The 19,360-nt window shown below is 43.3% G+C and overlaps 1 protein-coding gene across 3 annotated transcripts; it reads right to left on the bottom strand.

The window, feature by feature from the left end:
* Positions 1–1,918: 1,918 nt before the first annotated feature.
* Positions 1,919–19,310, bottom strand: LOC119157338 (heat shock factor protein 3). Of its 3 annotated transcripts, XM_037408180.1 has the most exons (13): positions 19,141–19,251; positions 17,847–17,955; positions 16,067–16,194; positions 12,522–12,646; positions 11,568–11,643; positions 10,774–10,835; positions 10,229–10,310; positions 9,813–9,946; positions 8,748–8,993; positions 7,474–7,579; positions 6,281–6,346; positions 5,054–5,120; positions 1,919–4,472 (listed from the first exon to the last, which is right to left on the bottom strand). In XM_037408180.1, exons 1-13 carry the CDS (start codon positions 19,249–19,251, stop codon positions 4,141–4,143), a joined length of 1,644 nt encoding a protein of 547 aa, XP_037264077.1. In that variant the 3' UTR covers positions 1,919–4,140. The 3 variants fall into 3 exon arrangements, with proteins under 3 accessions (XP_037264077.1, XP_037264079.1, XP_037264078.1); XM_037408182.1 differs by lacking the exon at positions 8,748–8,993 and having other exon boundaries at positions 19,141–19,310; XM_037408181.1 differs by lacking the exons at positions 11,568–11,643; positions 12,522–12,646 and having other exon boundaries at positions 19,141–19,310.
* Positions 19,311–19,360: the final 50 nt, after the last annotated feature.

Here is a 19,360-nt window from a genome sequence, read left to right as displayed (position 1 = left end):
TTGCAGTGGCATAGTAGTCCTAACCAGCAGGTTGCTGTACATCAGGGGGTTACGAGCCCCTGGCTCTGCCCACCACTGGGGCTGTGCTGCGCCGCAGGTGTGCAACGGAGGAGCCTGTCCATAGCTGCTGGCTGCTGCCCTGGCCACATCCGTACAGAGCCATAGAATCATTTAGGTTGGAAAAGACCTTTAAGATCAAGTTATCTTGACATATAGTATATATATATTTTATAATATATATATATGTAGAAAATATAGCATATGAAATATATATAATCATCCTTCTTCTTGAATAGAGTGGTTTAGCTCTAGGAAAACCCTACAAAAAGCTCCACCCTACAGCCCACAGAGCCTGTTAGCCTCCGAGCAGAGATCTGTGTGACGCTAAGATTATCTGTGCTGTTCCCGGTTTCCCTCTCATGTTGCCTCCAGTGAATGTTGTTCTCATCAATACCTTATGGAGCTGAGGGCCTTTCTTGCTGCCATCTAGGAAGAACACTGGCAGGGCTGCACTACATCTGGCACAGCTGGCAGAGCCCCGGTGAGAAATGGCTTTTTGGGACAGGGCAGCGCTGTGTGGGCAGGTGGGTGCCCCTCTGGCAGGTGTGGGGGCCCTTGTGCCGCCTTTGGGCTCAGTCACCATCCTGCCAGCCGGAGCGCTGGGAAAGAGCAACCTGGGTGCCCCACCCCAGCTGCAATACCAGCTTGTTTATATTTCATAAGCATGAAGGATTTTCCAAGGAAAAGGAAAGCGTGATATAAACCGCAGCAGAATTTACAAGGTAGTTGGTTGTTATTACATGCTTTGCAAAGCACACTGGGCAGCTCAGACCGGGCAGGGCGGCACAAGGCCGAGACTGGGAGAGCTGGGACAGGTGCCCCAGCAGCGAGAAGAAGCAGCAGGTGCAAGGCCAAGGCTGGGATCCACGTGGTTGCAATGTGGGACCACAGGTTATGAACGAGCTGTGGGGACCCTGGACAACCTTTCACACCATCTCTGTGTGAGGTCACACCCTTGGAGAACTGCAGATCATGGTTGAAACTAACTGGCAAAATCCCAGAGAAACTAGGGCAATGGGTCTAGAACAGTCATTGGTTTTAATTTTTTCTTTTTTTAAACAAACGCGTAAGTAACAGAATAAATCTAGAAATCAGCATAGAGGTAATGCTAAGGGAAGAAGGCATAGATAAGTATTAGAAGGCACTCAGACCTGTCTGATAACCAACCTTAACAGCTGTAACCTAGCAAATGTAAGTTAACGCTGTATGATACGTGATCTTAAGGTGCTAACACCTTCCTTTTAAAGGAGAGGAAAGAGAAGATGGCAAGTGTCCATGCATAAATACACCAACTACTCGTTTAAGCTCCAAGGTGAAGTTTATCTGTCTTATTATAGAGAAGCGAGGGGGAGATGGAGAAATGGAGATGTGGGGGGGAAGAAGACGAGTATACTGGGTGCTTTTATGAAGGAAAATACTCCAGCTCTGGGAACAAAAGTAACTACTAATGAAAAGCTTTTTTTCAACAGGTAACAGAGGAACTGAGTATCCCCCAAACTTCTGGACTCTTACCAACTTAATGCCATTTCATCCTCCAGGACTAGCCTTGCTGCCTGCGCCAGGTTGTTAAAGGGCACCAATGGTTCCTGCACCTTGGCAATGCATGTCTGGGCATCCAGTTTCCATTCACTTGGTCCTCATCGTTTCCATCCTGTCTTTCCTCTTACTCTTCCTTTTGCTTCAGTTTATTTGTGTTTATGTATACTGCTTATATTACTCAGAGGATAGCTCTACTCCTCTGAGTAGATCCCCAGAGAGCATTAAAGCTCTCCTTTCTAGCAAATCCAGTAAACAGGTTTGGGAAGTATTGGCACACACAGGAAGTCACACAAAAAGAACATACAAGAAACACAGTAAGGGTTTTGCAATTCTTGAGTTTAATTACTTCAGCATGTGGGGTTTTCTTACTCTTCAGCTTTCCCCTTTCCACTGCAATCTTTCTTAGGAAACCTGCATAAATAAACACTTCATGGACCAGACTCAGATGCACAAGTTTTTATTTGCAGCTTTCTTAAGCCTTGGTTACTTAACCTCTTAAGAGAGAAAGTGTATTAAAAAACTATTATGCAATCCGATCAAATATCTGATGGTGAGATGCACTGAGATCAGAGGACTCGATGATGCAAGAACACGACAGTAATCCTTAACAGGAACTACACTTCAGTCTAACCTGTGCAGGAAGTCAAGAGTTAGAGAAGATCAGTCTTTCAAAGAACTTGTCTGCACTGTGCTGTCAAAACAGCACAGAAGAGTCTGTTTTAGTTACTGTTGCACTGCTGGCAAAATTGAAGCCTTTGGCAAGATATTAAAAAATAAATCAAAACAAAACCAGAACCCAAGACAGAGATGCAATTCACTAATTTCCCCCTCTCTAACTCACAAAAACTTGAGACTATTCAGCCCTTTTGTCTCAAGAAATAAGCAAAAGAAAGACTGGAAAAAGCTAGAATAAGACATACTTGACAAAAGGTAATTCAAAAGATACAAACATGAAGGGTAACAAGGTAAAGAATAGTTATACAAGCATGGGAATAAAGTGACAGTGGGGAGGCATTACACATACACACACCGTAGCAAGATCCTCCTCTGCAAGCAGAAGATTTGACAATGAAGCACAAATCTAACTAAGGCCAGCATAGATAACATGCGTTACCTAACAGGCTTCAGAATATCAAATTACCTTGGATTCTTGAATACAAAAGAACTCCAAACTTATTAGTTCAGACACTTTGGAGAGAACAAAGCCCATAGGTAGCCTGCATTCCTAAAACTGAAAAAAATTTCAAGTAATTGCACTGGTAGAAATATCATGTGATATTATATAATGGGTTTTCTACCTGCCTCCAGGCCTCTTCTAGCCCCAGCAGCTTTGTATCCCTACAGCAAATTTCAGGTTTGTGTGGGCTACGAACTGGGGATCAGTGAAGGAGAACTTGCTATTCCACTGACACCAGGGCCTGATGTCTACATTACAGTTGCGCAAAGAAGTTAGGAAAACAGTGTAGAAAGGGATTTTAGGGAAAGATTTTTTTGATTAAACAAGCACTAGTTTTTGTAATTCACTGTCAAAGGACTCAAATGCATCTGGTTAATGTAGCTTTAACATTCCACAAGCAGAAAATGCAGCAAGAAGTCCGGTGTTCATATATAGTCAGATAGACAAGCAGCTACTGCAAGCAGAAGAGAAATCTTAAATGTCGATGCAAGTTACCCCATGACTCCTTTTCTTTTTACCCCCCTCTCATTTTAAGGGCAGCTGCTAGACTTCGCTAGACACGAATCAGTTCTACTCAAAATTTCTGAGGACACGTGACCTGTGAGTTAGGTGCAAGTTATCCTAGAAGAACTGCCATGCAATGTGCATGAAAAATCAGCATTATGCAGGGTGGCAAACACTTCCTACCACAACACCTACAATCCATGGCAATGGATGTGTGTTAGCATGTTAAAAAGTAATATTCCACAGTTAAACTGTAATTTTCCATAGGAAAAATGTTCCCTGTACCTAGGAGCAAATCTAGGATTACGAAAGTGATCTAAGCAGATGCAAACAATTGCAGCCATAAACTATCAAAAAAGAAATCTCAAATTAAAACCAACATTTAAAAAAAAATATCTTAATTCCAAACAGTAGACAAGCCACCTACTGAAACAGGCTCTCAGAAAGAGTAAACCCCATGTTTAAAATATTACACACCACATTACTATCCAGCTAATTAAAAAAAAAATCCCAAACCAAAAATTCAACAAAAAAACCCAGCCAAACTTTACCAACAGGATACAAACAGATTTCCTCTTGCAATAAGGATATCGGATAAAAAGTTACAGAACACATAGCGGTACATTTACAGGGAGGTTGTTCTTCCTCCCGCCCAGTGCCTTCATTCTCACCAGCTCTTGCTTTGAGCTTGTTCTCAGTTTTTCCAGATGTGCTCTTTGCTTGTAGAAAGAGAACTTTCTTTTGCCTATACAGAATATGGCACCCAGGAAGCAGGTAAGGAGGGAAGTCAAACTTCTCGTGGATCCATTTCTTTGTTGTCTGTGTCACCTCACTAAGCCAGTTACAGATGTTACGTAAGTTCAAGAAGTTTCTATCTCAGAAGCGTCTTCTATGAAGTTAGCAACAGGACTGAGGAGCAAGAGTGGAAACAGTTTATATTCTCCATTCCCATCTTCTGAGAGGAGAGGTGGATCACCCATTCCCAGAGTGTCCAGAGGCTCAGCCTGGCTTACTGGAGCTGCTAGTGGCAAGACAGTTCCACTACCTGATGGAGAATGAACAGCAGTTTTCTCCTCCAGGGAGGGCAGCAGCAGGTCTTTCAGATCCTCTGTCTTCCCCGCAGCTTCACTTGAAGGTACTTCTTCAAATAATGAAAGCAGAGGATTGGCCCTGTACTGTATCAGCTGCATATCTAAGGGAAAACAAACAGTTTAAACTCCAGGCTCCTGTGTCACATAAGTGAAGGCTTCTATTCAAGACATGGAAAACTGGAGAGGCTGCTTCAAAACTTGGTTTGCTAAAGTAAACCATACAGCTGAGCTCTGACAGACTACCTCCACAGCTACAAGAGTGGAGTGAAGGCTCCTGCGTTGGTTAAGATCAGTACCTGAAGCACACTCCAAGCCCCTAATACACATGGCGTGCAATGGCAACACTGAAGTAGTAATGAGTAGCACTGCATGTGTGGGGGCTGCAGCCCGTATAGGAGAGATACTTCCACACGGATGTTTGCAATTCTGCTCCCTATTGTGGCACTCTGTCACGTATAACAGAAATGAAGTGGTTAACACCAACGTGGGGCATAGGATGGGGCCTCTTAAGACTGAGGCACAGCTTCACCAAGATCAGAGAAACATCCCAGCCTTCACAAAAATTTTAAGTCCAGACCAAAGAAGGAGATAAACCATACACAGGCTACAAAAATTCCATTTCAAAACACAGTTTTGGAAGAGTTTGGAGCCGTCACAGCTCTCAGTGTTCCTTCTTGCTCACCTTTGCTTCCTGCTGTTTCTCTCTCACTTGCTCCCAGATCTTCGGTGCTCTCTGCCAAGTTTGCAATCTGAAGCAAAACGGACAGAGAATAAGACAGAATGCTTAACAACAATAACAACAAAATCCAAGTCTTCACTGATTGGTTAACAAAATTAAAGGTAAAAGGAGGAGGGAAGAGAAACGCAACAGCTGACCAATGAGCCCACTGTTGCACATGAGGGCCAGCAAGCAGCAGCTCTCAGAAGATGGCACAGTGAAATACAAACTTAACTTACTAAAGCCAAACAAGCTTCTGACTAGGAAATATCAATTTTACCTCCCAAACCAGAAGCTTTTATTAAAGTCTGTCTTGTTGGAATAATTATATTGATGAAATCATGTGTTAAATTTTGCAAGCACTGCTTGAACACAGCTGCATTTAACCCCAGTTGTAGTCTAAGCTCTTATGACTGGGAAGTCCTAGTTGAAGTATTATTTCAGGACTACAAAATAAATGACACTTGCAAGGCTTTTTTAAAACATGAGTCAATTTTAGGAACCAGACCAGGAGAAATAAATTTGCACTGAACTTTTGTATGTCCTCTGAGGAAATTTCAAACAGCTGTGTTCGGAATAAATACAGTATATTGCATTACATTTTTCATTTAGAACTTTTCCTTCGGTCTTCAGACAGACTAAAGACACACAATCTCATCTGAACTGTAACCCCAGACCTAGTTATTACTTGGCTGAAAGACATCATGGGAATCCCTGAGGCTAGGAGAAACAAGCCAAGAAGCTGTTCTCACACGCTTACACCAAAAGACGACAAGATTTTCTAGCCTCCTCATTCTAAACAGAAAGTACAGAAGTAACAGGAGTAAAAGAAATCCTCAACATAGACAGTTGGTCAAACAGACACTAGTTTGTTTCCCTCTTCCTTATGTTCTCGGTTTTATCCAGAAAGCAAAGAACACATTATTCAAAGTGAAGTGGCAGTTTAAATCAGCCCACTGAGTGTGTATTACTGCAGCTAGGAACGTAAGACTTGAGGTTACCTTGAGAACTCTCTTAAAGTCATATATGCCAGCTGTGATAACAGAAAACATTAAGTCAGCATGACTAGATAAAATGGCAGTTTCACCCCGTGCCATCAATCCAGTCCCTCCCCTCAAACTGCATCAGTCACAACTCAGCTCTCAATATCGTATTAACACTCCCTATCATAGAAGCAAATCTTACTCTTACATTTTCCATACCAGAGGAAGTTTCCATCAAGTTCATATCCAGGGCTGGCAGCTCAGGATTAAGTGTCTGAAAATAAAAACAGACCATATGTCATATAATAAGGCCCTTAAAACAAAACTTCTGAGAGCTCCTGAAAGGACAGCAGGATCCAGCACACCACTCCATCCACTCAAGCCCAGGGAAGGCTCCTCCACAGGCCTACAGCAAGATCCTTTCATCCAGTGGCAGTAAACTGAGGTCACAGGAGAAAAGGACACCGTATTTCCCAGTGATGCCAGGTATATGGCTCAGTTTCATTCTGTATTGGGTATGGCTGAGCCCCAAAGCACCCTCACAGTGCTGTGCTTGTATTGGTAGCTAGAAAGGAGAACACACCAGGGCTTTGGCTACATGGCTGAGCAGTGCTGCACAGCACTGTGGGCTGTCTCTCCGATCTTCCCCCCCACCAGTAGGCTGGCGGGGGGAAGATCTGGGAGTGGGCATAGCCAGGACAGCTGACCAAAAGTGACCAAAGGGACATTCCATACCACATGATATCTGCTTAGAAATAAAAGCTAAGAGAATGGAGGAGCAAGGGAGCGGCGGGTATTTGTTATTTACGACGTTCGTCTTCTGGAGCAACCGCTACAGGTACTGAAGCTCTGCTGCTTGGAAAGTGGCTGAAAATTGCCTGCTGAGGGGAAGTAGAGAATAACATCTTTTGTTCCACGTGTGCAACTTTTTGCTATTGCTTCATTAAACTGCCTTTATCTTGACCCACAGGGTTTTTTTCCCCATCTTATTTTCTCCTCCTCATTCTGCTGAGGGGAGTGATAGAACTGCTTGGTGGTCACCTGGCATCCAGCCAAGGTCAACCCACCACACATTCCATGTCATAATGCATAATCAAACACATAATCAGGATGTGATGATACGTGACAAGGCTTGAGAAGAAGTGGATCAAATTTTTTCCTCCCCCCACCCTTGAGTTATGTAGAACAGAAATACTTTATGAACTGAAAAGGGCTCTCAATGTTACCTTGTACATTGTTAGATATCTAGAATGACTACGTACCATTCCATCCATAACGATTTGCTTTTCGGGATTTCCCCGCATTTTGCCCATTGACAACATGGAATAAACCAGTAAAATGTCACGATGCAACCTCATCAGTATTTTTCAGAAATCAGAAAAAAATTGCGGAAACACTCACATCACTGAAAGCTTCAGAACCAAAGTTATACTGCTTCCCAGATAACATTGCTTGAAGCTCTTCAAGGCTGGCATCAATGCAATTAAGAAAATCCTGAATTTCTTCTCTAAAAAGACAAAATCATATAGTACTGTAAGAAACAGTTGGCAGTCATGACCTTCTTTTGCCCCACAAAGCAGGTTGCTAACAACACAGAATAGCTTAATGTAAATGAATGAAACTTCATTCCTGTAGCACAGTCCAAATCTTTGAAGGACAGGTACAAGGAAGACTATCTGAACAACAAGTGTAATAATAGCTATCATATCGAAAAGCAGTTCCTCCTTCCATGCCTGCTTCCTCCTTCTTTTTAATATCTTTTGAATGTTTTCAGATCCCAGACTATATAACAGTATCTGTTTAAACTAAGGTCTGATGGCTTTCACCTGGGGGCAATAAATGATAAGCAAAGGGCTGGAAATATTTCAAATCTGAATGAACACTACCGATTTTGAAACATCAGATTGTTGCCAAATTGTACACCATTTTCAAGGACGGTGGGCAGGATGCAAGGGACAGTGAATTAAATTGTAAGGAAGCTTCATGCGTGGCACCAGTACTGAGCTTCTCGCTGTGCTGCAAGCCACCTCTGATACTGGAACACCCTGCTATGAGCAACAGACAGTTCCAAGGCATCGCCCACATGCTGCGATGCCAGCGAGGTAAGGTACCACAGGGCCTGCAGATTACGCCAAGTGCTGTGACACATCATCTCCATACTTCCCACCTGAAGTTAACCACAGCAGAAGAGCTATCAGGAGGAAGAACTTAATTTTGTTCCTTGATCCAGCTCATGCTGCAGCCACAGAAATGACGGCACTGATAAAGCTCAGGGGCCACTACCACTGATACAAATCCATATTCAGCTCTCAGAAACAAAGCAGTGCACAGGGTCCTCCTGAAGTCACTCCCCTGGATCTGTGGCTTGGCAGCACGTGGCAGTGCCAGCAGTTAGCATTACAAGGGCTGCTGTGACAGACTGACCCCACCAGTCCTCAGACTGATGTATCCCAAGTCTGGCATGCTCACTCAGAGATGTGACAGATGAGCTTGCCCCACTTTTGATGCTAACACTTGTCTTTTTCAAGATTTACTAATGAAGGGGCAGAAAATTCAGTTCATCAATGCCATTAAAAAAGCTAATTCCCTATATTTTGCTGAACGCATCCTCTAAAACCTTGACAGGGTCCCACGAGATGATGACAGCATAACAGTTTCCAGAAACAAGTTACTACCTGTCCAGCACAGGATCGTTTTGGTTTCCAGAATTGTTCTCATTCAAGATGGAGTCAATCACTGACACAGGGTCTTCTGGAGCATTAGGTTGTGGAGTATGGAGTTCCACAGCAACATTTCCTATCTCACTGGATTTGCTGACATCATTTATGTGAACTGGTGGAATAGGTTCTGCACAATTTAACTCATTTGACTGCAACACTTGACAAATAGGTAAGCCAGGATCCAGAGCTGCCTGTGTCTCTCTGAAAGACGACCCAAAGAGAAACAACACACAGGAGAATTCATCAACGTATTACTACTCATTTCAAGTTTAGTATCTCAAATCTTAATACCTAATAAGGTCAAGCCAGTCAAGAGTTTAAACAACCAACTCATCTCTAGAAAAAGAAGTGCCTTCCTAAAGGCAGATGAAGCATCTCTTGTTACAGGTTATACAGATAGCATGTAACAGAGCAAAAGACCCCATTTTGCCAGACCAAAAGCAGTGAAATTGCATATGGAAATCAGGTTGGAGGAAACTCCTAACCTTGTGTCTCTGGAAATAAAAGATCCTGAACTGGTCCATATTTCACTCTAAATGTTAACAACTAAATGGGTTTTCACAAGAATATGATGCCACACAAAAGAATGCCTCCCCTTCAGATATGCTTAGCATAGTATTAGAGACAGTAGTACTGAAACTGGAGACAAAACATCTTGATTTGTTTATTAGCAACCCATATACATTTTAGATTGTTTATTAGTAACCCATATATGCTTCCAGGTCCCTGTTTGGTGAAAAAATATGTGCTTACTTGTTGAATAGACAGAAAAGCCTCAGCAAATTGAACTTCAAGCACCAATCAGCCTGACAGGCCTTCAGGCACTCCTGAAGAGACACAAGCTCTTAAAAAGCTCTGCTGACCATGACCAATGCTATATGCTGTAAAAAAAGACAGCCTACAAACAGACCTGTCATGTGCAAATAGGCTGTTTCCCAGAATTCACACAGATCACTTACACTAATATAACCACCTGGTTAACAACTCGGGCATAAATACTTCCACGTCCTTTGAACGTACCTGGCTCTGTCACTTGTGTGTGCCACAGCAAGGAGACCATCGGTGGCATTTTCCAGGGTATCAGTGATATCTCGAATGATGAGACCAGTACCATTTCCATCCTCATCATCTGCATTATGTTCAGAAAAACCCATCTGCAGGATACAGCAAACAGTAAGTAAACCAAAAGGTCTGACTTTTTTTGATGTTGAAGCTCCATTCTTCTCGCAGATTCTCTTTCCTGTTCAATTTCATCTTTGATGAGCTGCAGTGATTTGCATGATTTCACAGACAGAGCAATGCTTAATAAAGCTGCCCATTTCAAAATGGAGTGCACTGGATTATAAGATTAGGGTATTAATAGTTACAAGGGAGACTTTGAGACCACTGTACATCACCCTGTCCAACCCACTGTCTCTTTCCCCGGGAAGACTTACTGCTTGGCCACTCTCCACGGGTATGCGAACATACTGACGGCTGTATTTGGAAGGTGAAGCACCTGCGGCATCTGTTAGAGACCTAAGATAAAACACGGCTTTAGTATATGGTTGCACAGTCAAAAGCTGTAGCTATGTCAAATACATGCAGCAAGGGTAAGAGCCATCATTCTCCTACTTCTAAGAAAACTGGCGTTTGGAAATGTTTTTCAGTAAAGTTTACTGCAGGCAGGCTGCATTCTAAACACGCTTTTTCTTTTGAGTAAGTCACATTTGAACATTTTGAAAGAGTTACCATTTCTGACAATTGTGCCCTTCAAAATTTAAAGTGTGTATATATTCTCTTTCCCCCCATTTTTTTAGTGACAAAAAAGAGGAAATCTTTATTCTATGCTTTATTCCACTTCCATCAGCTTTCTCAAGTGTGAATATACAAGTGATAAAAATGTTCTTCATCCACTTTAAGAAAATTATCTTGCTTCCAGAAGCTGATTTATACCTCTAATTCACATCTGATGCTGTTTTGTGACCTATCCAGTAATTACCTCTTTCTTTTGACCCCAACAATATAATTTCCTCGCATCAAACTTAGTATAAATTGAAGAATCTAAAAAGGAAAAACAAAAAAATAGTAAGTGGTCAGCACAGTAATCCTAACATTAAATTATTAATTCATATTTTACTACAAAATTATGCAGTTATGTGACTGAAGTTAATAGGTAAATTAAAAATCCATTTGTATTCATGTCTTAAACCCCAAAATGATAGTTACAAATATCATTGAAAGATAAACCCACTTGGACAGTTTTGGTTTTTAAAAAAATGTAATACAACACCTCAAGTCACTAGAGGATTCCAGACCAGAAACAGCTGAGGGTTAAACCAGAGAAAATTTGTTCCAGTACAGAAATTCCTATAGTTTCTGGGTTCCAAGTTGACTTCTTGAGCGGTCTAAGTCTGTCTTGATCCAAGATCTTTCACAGACTCCATTCCATGTCCCTGCCATCTTTTGTTTTAGGCTCCGGTTGCTATGCTCTGCCCTCCAGCCCCACATTTACTCGAGGTCAGCTTGATTTACCGATTTCTCTCCAGATAAGATTCACTGAGAATTCAAACCCACTGAAATCCTTTTTACTATGACTTTTCCTTAGTACTCTGCTCATGGTTCTTTGCCGTGCTACTTCTAGGACACTCAGGAACTGTGAACATTTTATGTATGCTGTATTAATATAGCCTGTTCAGCTCTGTGTCATTTGTCATTCTACATAAGCAAAGAATGCCATCAGGTATCACAGAGGCAGGAATAAGGATGGTAGCACTGAAGATGCTGCAATGGTACCTTAGACAGCAGCTTCTGTTGTTGACTGTGCTTCTGCCTTAGAACTGCCACTTCTTTCCACAGGGCCTTATTTTCTCTGCAATGCAGAATAAATCAGAAGACAGAGGATGAACAGAGTTTACTTCATATGCTTTAGTTTTACACCTTTCAAACTTTCACAGCACCTTGCAGGACCAATGGCAACATTCCTTCCATGGATAACTAACAATCAGTTAATCTGATCCACTACTATAAACTCTGTGTTAAATTAACTCCATTTTCCATCAGGCAGGACCAAACAGTCACTAATAAGGACATTCTCATCCTCCACTGCTCCACCAACAATCTTCATCTGAGGTACTCCTTCAAAGCCTCAAAGCCTTAGAATAAAGACCTGGTGTTTGGAAACAGGCTGCATGTAACAGACCACCTCAGAACAGTTTCACACTTTGTGTTTGAAGGGTTTGGGTATTTTTTTTGTTGGTTGGTTGTTTTTTTTTTTAAAGGAACAGAGGGTATGGCGTGATAGTATCTCCTGAACTTTGGTTGATACTTGCTTGCATACCAATGATCTGAATGAATTACCAGTGCCAGTTCAAAAAGGATCTGAGGGAACAGAGATGACGATGTGCAAAATACACTTCCAAATAGAAAGAAAACCAAAGACTTAATTCTCCCTCACTGCATCTACATCACCCTGTTTTGTGTTTAGAAAAGGAAATGCTTTGATAGCCCTAAAAATCTACCACAGGTGACAGCAACCAAAATGAAATCTCAAGATAGTCAACAAACTCCCAGTCTTAATCTCTGGTCTGTAACTGCATTATAAACACAAACAAGATTCAGAATGTTTTGTGGGGTGGAATAGTGATTCTTAGGAAAAAAAAAAAAGTCCAGTTCAAATGAAACCCACATTTACAGTCAAGTTCCATTAGATATAAGCAACATTAAACGTGTAAGTGCCTCAGAGTCTACCTCTTCATGTTAGCCAATCTGACATCCATGTTGTTCTGCTGCTCTCTCATTTCCTGGACTTCAGAGAGTACTTTGTGCAAATCCTCCGTACAGACCTTGAGGTCCTCAGTTCTTACTGCAGATACCTAAAATGGGACCAGGTTATAGATGTTTTACTACAAACGTTGCCTTGCATACTCCTTTCTGCAGGACCAGTGTTCTTAGTCTGTAGAAGAACAGGTACAAGCTCTACTAAAAGACTAGGTAACGCTATTGCTTTTATGGATCACAAGACACTGCAATTGCTATAGACGGCAGTCCTTAGGACAGTCCTACAACGTGTGAAAAAACAAAATGTCAATGAAAACGTGAGATTAGCACTTTGTACATGTAGACAGCAGATTCACTGTTTTAATTCACGATAAACACCTACTGCTGACTGAAAACAGCCTTCCTTAGGGGGTTCTCTGACAGGTCTGGTGACAGCTTGCCCTCTGTGTCCAACACTAAGACACCAGCTAAAAACAATGGCATTTAGCCTTGATAGTGGAGCAAGACCAAGATGGTCATATTCCTTTTACGTGTGGGTAAATCTGCCATCACAAGAGTAATAAATTTCCATTAAGTTACTGGGGGAGCGAGGAGGAGGTGTCTAATTAGATGCATCCTACTCGATTTGAAAATTTGTCCCACACCACCTGAATTGCAGATTCACATATTAGTGTTTCCTTTATTACCTCTCTGCTCAGTGACATTCCAAAATTATGTAGACTTGTCTCCAGAAAGTCATGAGTCCAAACTGCTTCTCTGCCCAAGAAGAATCCATGAACGCCACCTCCTCAGACGATGGTGAAAGAGTCATCAGAAAGCACAAAGCTCACCCTCTCCTCTCCACACTTCCATATTAAAAATCTTCCAATTCCTTCAGCAACTCTCTCTGAAGTGGTGGCACTGATGGCTAACGCACAACTCAGGATTTTGAAAAAGACAGGTCTGGTGCATCATACGTCTGAATGACATGCCCAGGTTTGTGGGCAAAATTTTAAAAAACATTTAGCCAAATACTGGCCGTAACTGACCACACAGAGCTGCACCAGAAACCCACCAGACATCCCAGCCAACCTACTGCTTGCTATGGTTTTTCTTATTATTCTATTAAATTCCAAAGGGGAGGTGAAAGCATCCAGGATCAGCCTGCTGAAGTGCTGGATAAATTCCCTGCAGGTAGGCTCACAGACCCTTTTTTTAAAGGAGAACGTGATGGCCAGAAATGGACTTATGGTCTTATAAAATAATATCACATCACCTCATGATGAAACAGAACATACCTGTTATGTAATCACTCCACAGAAATAACTACCTGCCTTCTTCACATAATCCAGTATTACAAAGGATGGACTGAACGGCCTGACAGTTCTCCTCTCTGTCTACATTTTTAGACGTTTCATTGCAGATAATACCTTATGCTAAGGTACACAAGCTGTATCCCAAACAAAATTCATGGTCATCTGATTTCTCTTCAGCATGCCACCTCTCCATGGGGAAGACACGTAAAAGATGCAGACTGCAGGTGGAAATTTCAAATGCAGTTAGCCTGCCTCTAAAGAAAAGGGCTAAACTAAAACATTCTGCCCAAGTGCAAGGAGTTGCTGTCTTCAGAGTCTCTAACTAGATAATAAGGGTGTCAAGACTGAAGCACACGAGCAGAGCTAACAGTAAAAGGCAGTACATAAAGGAAGTCCTGCATCCAAACCGGCAGTCCTGTTAGAGGCTTGAAATCCAGTTTACAGCAAGTGCTGAACTATGACTCTGTTCCAGTCCAGACAGTATGTCGTGGTTTAACCCCAGCTGGTAACTAAGTGCCATGCAGCTGCTTGCTTGCTCACTTCCACCCTCCTGCCCCGGTCCCACTGAGGGATGGGGAGGAGAACCAGGAAGGAATGTAAAACTTGAGGGTTGAGATAAGACCAATTTAAAAATTAAAATAAAATAAAGAAATCCCCAATAATAACGACAATTATAATGAAAAGGAGGGAGAAGGGGAGAGGAATAAAATCCAAAGGGAAGGGATAAAAAACCCCAAGTGATGCACAATTGCTCACCACTCACTGAGCAATGCCCAGCCACTCCCCCTGCACCAATCCCACCCGCCCAGCCAACTCCCCTCAGTCTATATACCGAGTATGACATTCTAAGGTATGGAATTATTCCTTTGGCCAGCTGGGATCAACCGTCCTGGCTGTGTCCCCTCCCAGCTTCTTGTGCCCCTCCAGCCTTCTCCCTGGCAATGCCTAAGAAACTGAAAAGTCCTTGACTTTGTATAAACATTAATTACCCAGCAACAACCAAAACCATCAGTGTGCTATCAATGCTGTTCTCAAGCCAATCCAAACCACAGCACTGCACCAGCTACTGAGAAGAAAATTAACTCCATGCCAGCTGAAATCAGGACACAATAAAAGAGCAAGAAAAACTAATGCACATTTTCCAAAAAAATCACTAACATTTCCTGCACAACAAAGAATACGTTTCACCACTCTATTTAAAAGTTTCATATGAATGTGCTTGGCACTAACTAGAGTTAGTCCTTTTGTCTTTCCATCGAGAATACTCCACCCAGTGCAACACTCCTGGGATACATGGAGCCATGCACAACATCATCAGCTGGCAGCCCCATACCAGCAAGCAAGGTGTGCAAGCCAAGACAAGTCAGCGATTACAGCATCTGGGAAGAGCACAGGCCTGAGTCAGAGAAGCAACTGTACAACTATATTTAATCAATTGTGATTCTGAGCAGAGACAGCTCAGTGAAGAATCAATCAAAACACAATTGTGACTCTCAAGCCTACCCTTGTGCTTTTATTAACTTGGGTAATGTAGCTACCACATTATGACATTCTAAAGAAAAGATTTTGCAGTTCAAATGTCAACATGATGTATCACAATATGCTCTTTCCCTGGTAGCCAGGATATTATGGGCTGTAATGTGCCAACAGAGGGTAAATACCGGTGCAGAAACAGGTTAGGCAAGTCCTGAATGTACAAAAGAAAACTGAAAAGCGCTAATAAAAATGTAGCTTAGTGGCAACATAGCTTTGGAGGAACAATGTAATTTATGCAAACTCACCCAAATGAACTGATTACCTATGCCCTTGCTAATTTTCAATGAGCACGAAAAGGGAATGTATTTTCTTTTACTTCTTTTACTTTGTGACTCTTTCCAACTCTGCTGTGATGGCAGAATGGAAGACCATGCTAAACTATAATTGGGTACATAAACTCTCTGCGGAAAAAGGGCTCTAATCTGACAGCTATGAAGAATGTGTTCCTACTCTAGTTGCTAAATAACTGCAGGGTGTGTTTTGTCTAAGAGCTGGCAGGAGGAGGCCAAACCAAGGATTAGCCTGGCACTCAGGAAGGAGTTACAAAGGGTTGCATCATGATGCACAACCTTGGTTCCCATGGAATTTATTGGCTGTGAAGTGTCTGAAACCCATGGAGATGCTCTTGATAAGCTACTTTTCATAACAAAGTGAAGTATTCACGTATTCATGCTTAGACTGTACCTTGCGCTTGATGTTTTCCAGTAAATGTGCCTTCCCTTGCTTGAAGAAAGGGTGCTGGAACTCAATGACTGAGCTCTTCTCTGCTGTGATCATACCATTCTCCAGAGCAATCACCTTCCTGAAACCATCTGTGGAGAGGTATTAAATAAGTCATTTCTTTCAGTGCAAAGCTGAGTGTTAAAACACATAGCTAAAGAAAACCTCAAGGCTACTGAAATACCTACAGCACTAGTTACTGGGAGCAGAAACTATGAAAAATAGCCAAAGTAGCTTTTCTTCGTGGTGCTGAATGATTTGACTGCTCTGATCTTCAACAGCTAGAGAACACATGCACAATGCCATCAAATGACCTTGCAGGCTGTACGAACAGCATGCATGGCAGAAGTCAGCTATGTCTGCAAGCAAGACAGTGAAGTCCAAATAAACACAGTTAGTTAGAAGTGAGATGTATTAAGACATCCTGAATACAATTTTGTCCCAGTGGAAGCAGAGGAATGGCGCACCTTCCCTTTCGTGCCTATAATCCCAGACAACCACATATCAAAACAAATGCTGTCATGTACCACCAGGGTCTACAGAATAAAGTAAGGAAGAGAAGTTAGTTCTCAGCCTATGCAAACGCACACACGCGGAGTACTTTCTCCACACCAGACTGCCTCCATGAAGTAAGACATTGCTGGCTTTGTTTCTGTCACTGCTTCAAGTACTACAGAGTAGACGCAAAATACAGCTGACAGACCGCTCCATCCCTCTCCTCCTTCAAGTTTGTAACATAGTTAATGTATTTCAGTTTCACTGCACTATGATTAGAAAACTTTACTTGAAGCTAGTATAGGTCCAGCAGGAAAAGGAGGCTGCCATCGCATTGCATCTCTCATAGCAATATTTGCATTTTAGTGTTTATCCTTGCTACAAGGCAATTGACAATTGTTTGTTTGCATTATCCTTTGACACTCAAGTGATGGAGTCTCAACACTTGACACAAACAACAGCATCCACCCTGTGTCAAGAGGCTAAATGTATGCTTTCTCTATCATGTCTGACAGTATCTAAATAGGCACCAGCTAGAGAGACTAGGCAAACCTAGTGGGCAAGGACAGAGACTCCTCCTCCTTACTCTGAATTGCAATACTAAATGAGGTGGCCATCTTCTATGAAGTTTGTACCTTCACTCAGCCCACAAGCTGTCTGCTGCAAAACAGCTGTTTCTGCTGTGTGCTGTGGCCCCACACATTGCACTGTATCTTTGAATTACTACCTCACTCCAGTTTCTTTGCCTGTACAAGTTGTACACATTACATACAGAATGCTACATGATGCTCACAAGTTGACCACAGAAAACACAATGAGAAATTTAGTCCAGCTCGATCCATCGGCATGACTAATCTTGTTTCAACACAGCAATGCAGGCAACAGCATGATCTAGGCAATTTTTTTCATATACTAGATGCATGGGCATAGATACAGCCTTTGCTCCTCTAGGTGAACATTCGTTCGTTGTTACCATTAATGCTACCCCTGGAGTGCACTGAACTCTATGCAAGCTTTAGGTACCAGCACATGAAACAATATTTTTACAGTTGTTGCTCAAAAGTACTCAGAGCTGAAACACAGAAAAAAAAAGGCTAAGCCAAGCTCTGCTGTCATTCTTCTCTTTTGCAAAGCAAGCTCAAGACCAGAATTCCACTTTTCAGGGATGAAAGACCCACTAAGTCAATTGGTTCATTTAAAGTAGCAATGAACTTGGCAGAAAGAATACGTAAGGACAGCTGATGCTTACACATGTTAAGTTGTCGTATGAAGCTGGAAATATTGTTGTGTTTGAAGTACTTGGGGAGTAGCTCCTTGGCAAACTTCTGCTCATCCAGAATGCAGAAGTTCTCACCATTCTAGGAAATAAGCAAAAGTAACAGTCAGAGAATAAGCACAGTTTTTCTAAGGTGTTGCTCATAAGATCAAAATCAACAGGGACAGTTTTTACAACAGGGAAAGGCAAAACACTCTGCAGAGGGAATTGTCTGCGTGAGCACTTCTGAGTACTTGGGACTGTACTAAAAAGTTTGCATCCAAAAAGATGGTTGGATGGAACACGTCTACTGAATGGGGTATTTTTTTAAAGCCTGGAGGTTTTGATCTCAATCCAAAGAAATATTGTTCTAAAACCCTGTGTATCTGCTGCTTTCTTCGTCTACAGGAAACCTAAATGTTGCTCAAGCACAATGGAATTCATGCCACCGGAGGGCTTTTATCTGCTTTGATCAGTCTGCCCAGCTCCTGACGAGATTCTTCCATTGTACGTACTATGTCACCACTAAAAATAACAGAGCAACACTGCAGTTACTAAAAGTTCAGACCGCACTACCCAGCGGTGACCGAGGGTAACTGTGACACAAGCCATCTCAGATTGACTGTAGTATCAAGTTCAAACTTCCTGAAACCAGGCGGGTCTCTGTATCATTTTTGTGCTGTTCACATAGAGAACAAAAATCCTACGTCTCTTTCCATCTTTAGCCCTGTGAAGGCCAAGCCTCTGGAAAAAGTGAAGAAAATCCTACAGGTTAAAGAGTAAGAGGGGACAAAAATAAACTTGGGGTTTGTGCTGGACACCTCACTAGCCTGTAATGCGTGTAGCGTCCTGCGCCTGAGAGCTCACGGGGCCAGCCAGGCCGCTCTTCCCAATCTCAGGAGACAAAAATTAAAAGTTAATTACCTCTGACACTGTCTTTCCTACGGAGCACCACCACCCGGAGCTAAACGGGTGCCACCTGACATCTCCACGCCCGGGCGCGCTGCGCCGTTGCAACGCCCGATCAGGCGTGGGGGCCGCGCCGCCACCCGACGCGCTCCCGGCCTCTGCGGGGGGGACGGGCGGACACAGAGGGCCCTCCCCTGCCGCCAGCCTAGGTCCCGCTCCCCGCAGCGGGGCCGCCCCCCCCGCGCTACCCGCCCGGCCCCGCCGCTGCGGCCCGGCGCGTCCGGCACACCCCGGCCGGCCCCGCCGCCCCCCGCGGCCGCCTTCGCGCCCCGCCGGCAAGCAGCGCCCGGCCGGGCCACGGCCCCGCGGGCCACCTCACCCGGCTCCAGCAGATGACATCGTCGCTCTGTGGGTCCTCCACCAGCGCCCAGAGCTTGGCCAGGAAGCCGGGCACCGGAGGCGCACCGGCCAGCGCCGGCCCTTCCCTCATCCTCGGGCCGGGCCGCGCTCCCGTGCAACGGGCCAGGGCGGGCGGGGCAGGCAGCGGCGATCGTGACGCTACGCAGGGCGGGGCCTCCGGCGCGGGGAGCCCGCTGATT

This window comes from Falco rusticolus, chromosome 14, assembly GCF_015220075.1.
Source record: "Falco rusticolus isolate bFalRus1 chromosome 14, bFalRus1.pri, whole genome shotgun sequence".
Taxonomy (NCBI): Eukaryota; Metazoa; Chordata; class Aves; order Falconiformes; family Falconidae; genus Falco; species Falco rusticolus.
The sequence above is the reverse complement of the archived record's forward strand: the minus strand, read 5'-3'. Positions and strand labels throughout refer to the sequence as shown.

Coding starts and splice junctions, on each gene's coding strand:
- LOC119157338 (XM_037408180.1), bottom strand. CDS start 19,251: ATGAGGGAAGGGCCGGCGCTGGCCGGTGCGCCTCCGGTGCCCGGCTTC. Junction 17,956..19,140: donor ATGTCATCTGCTGGAGCCGG/GTGAGGTGGCCC, acceptor CTTATTTCCTAG/AATGGTGAGAACTTCTGCAT. Junction 16,195..17,846: donor CATACGACAACTTAACATGT/GTAAGCATCAGC, acceptor ACCTCTCCACAG/ATGGTTTCAGGAAGGTGATT.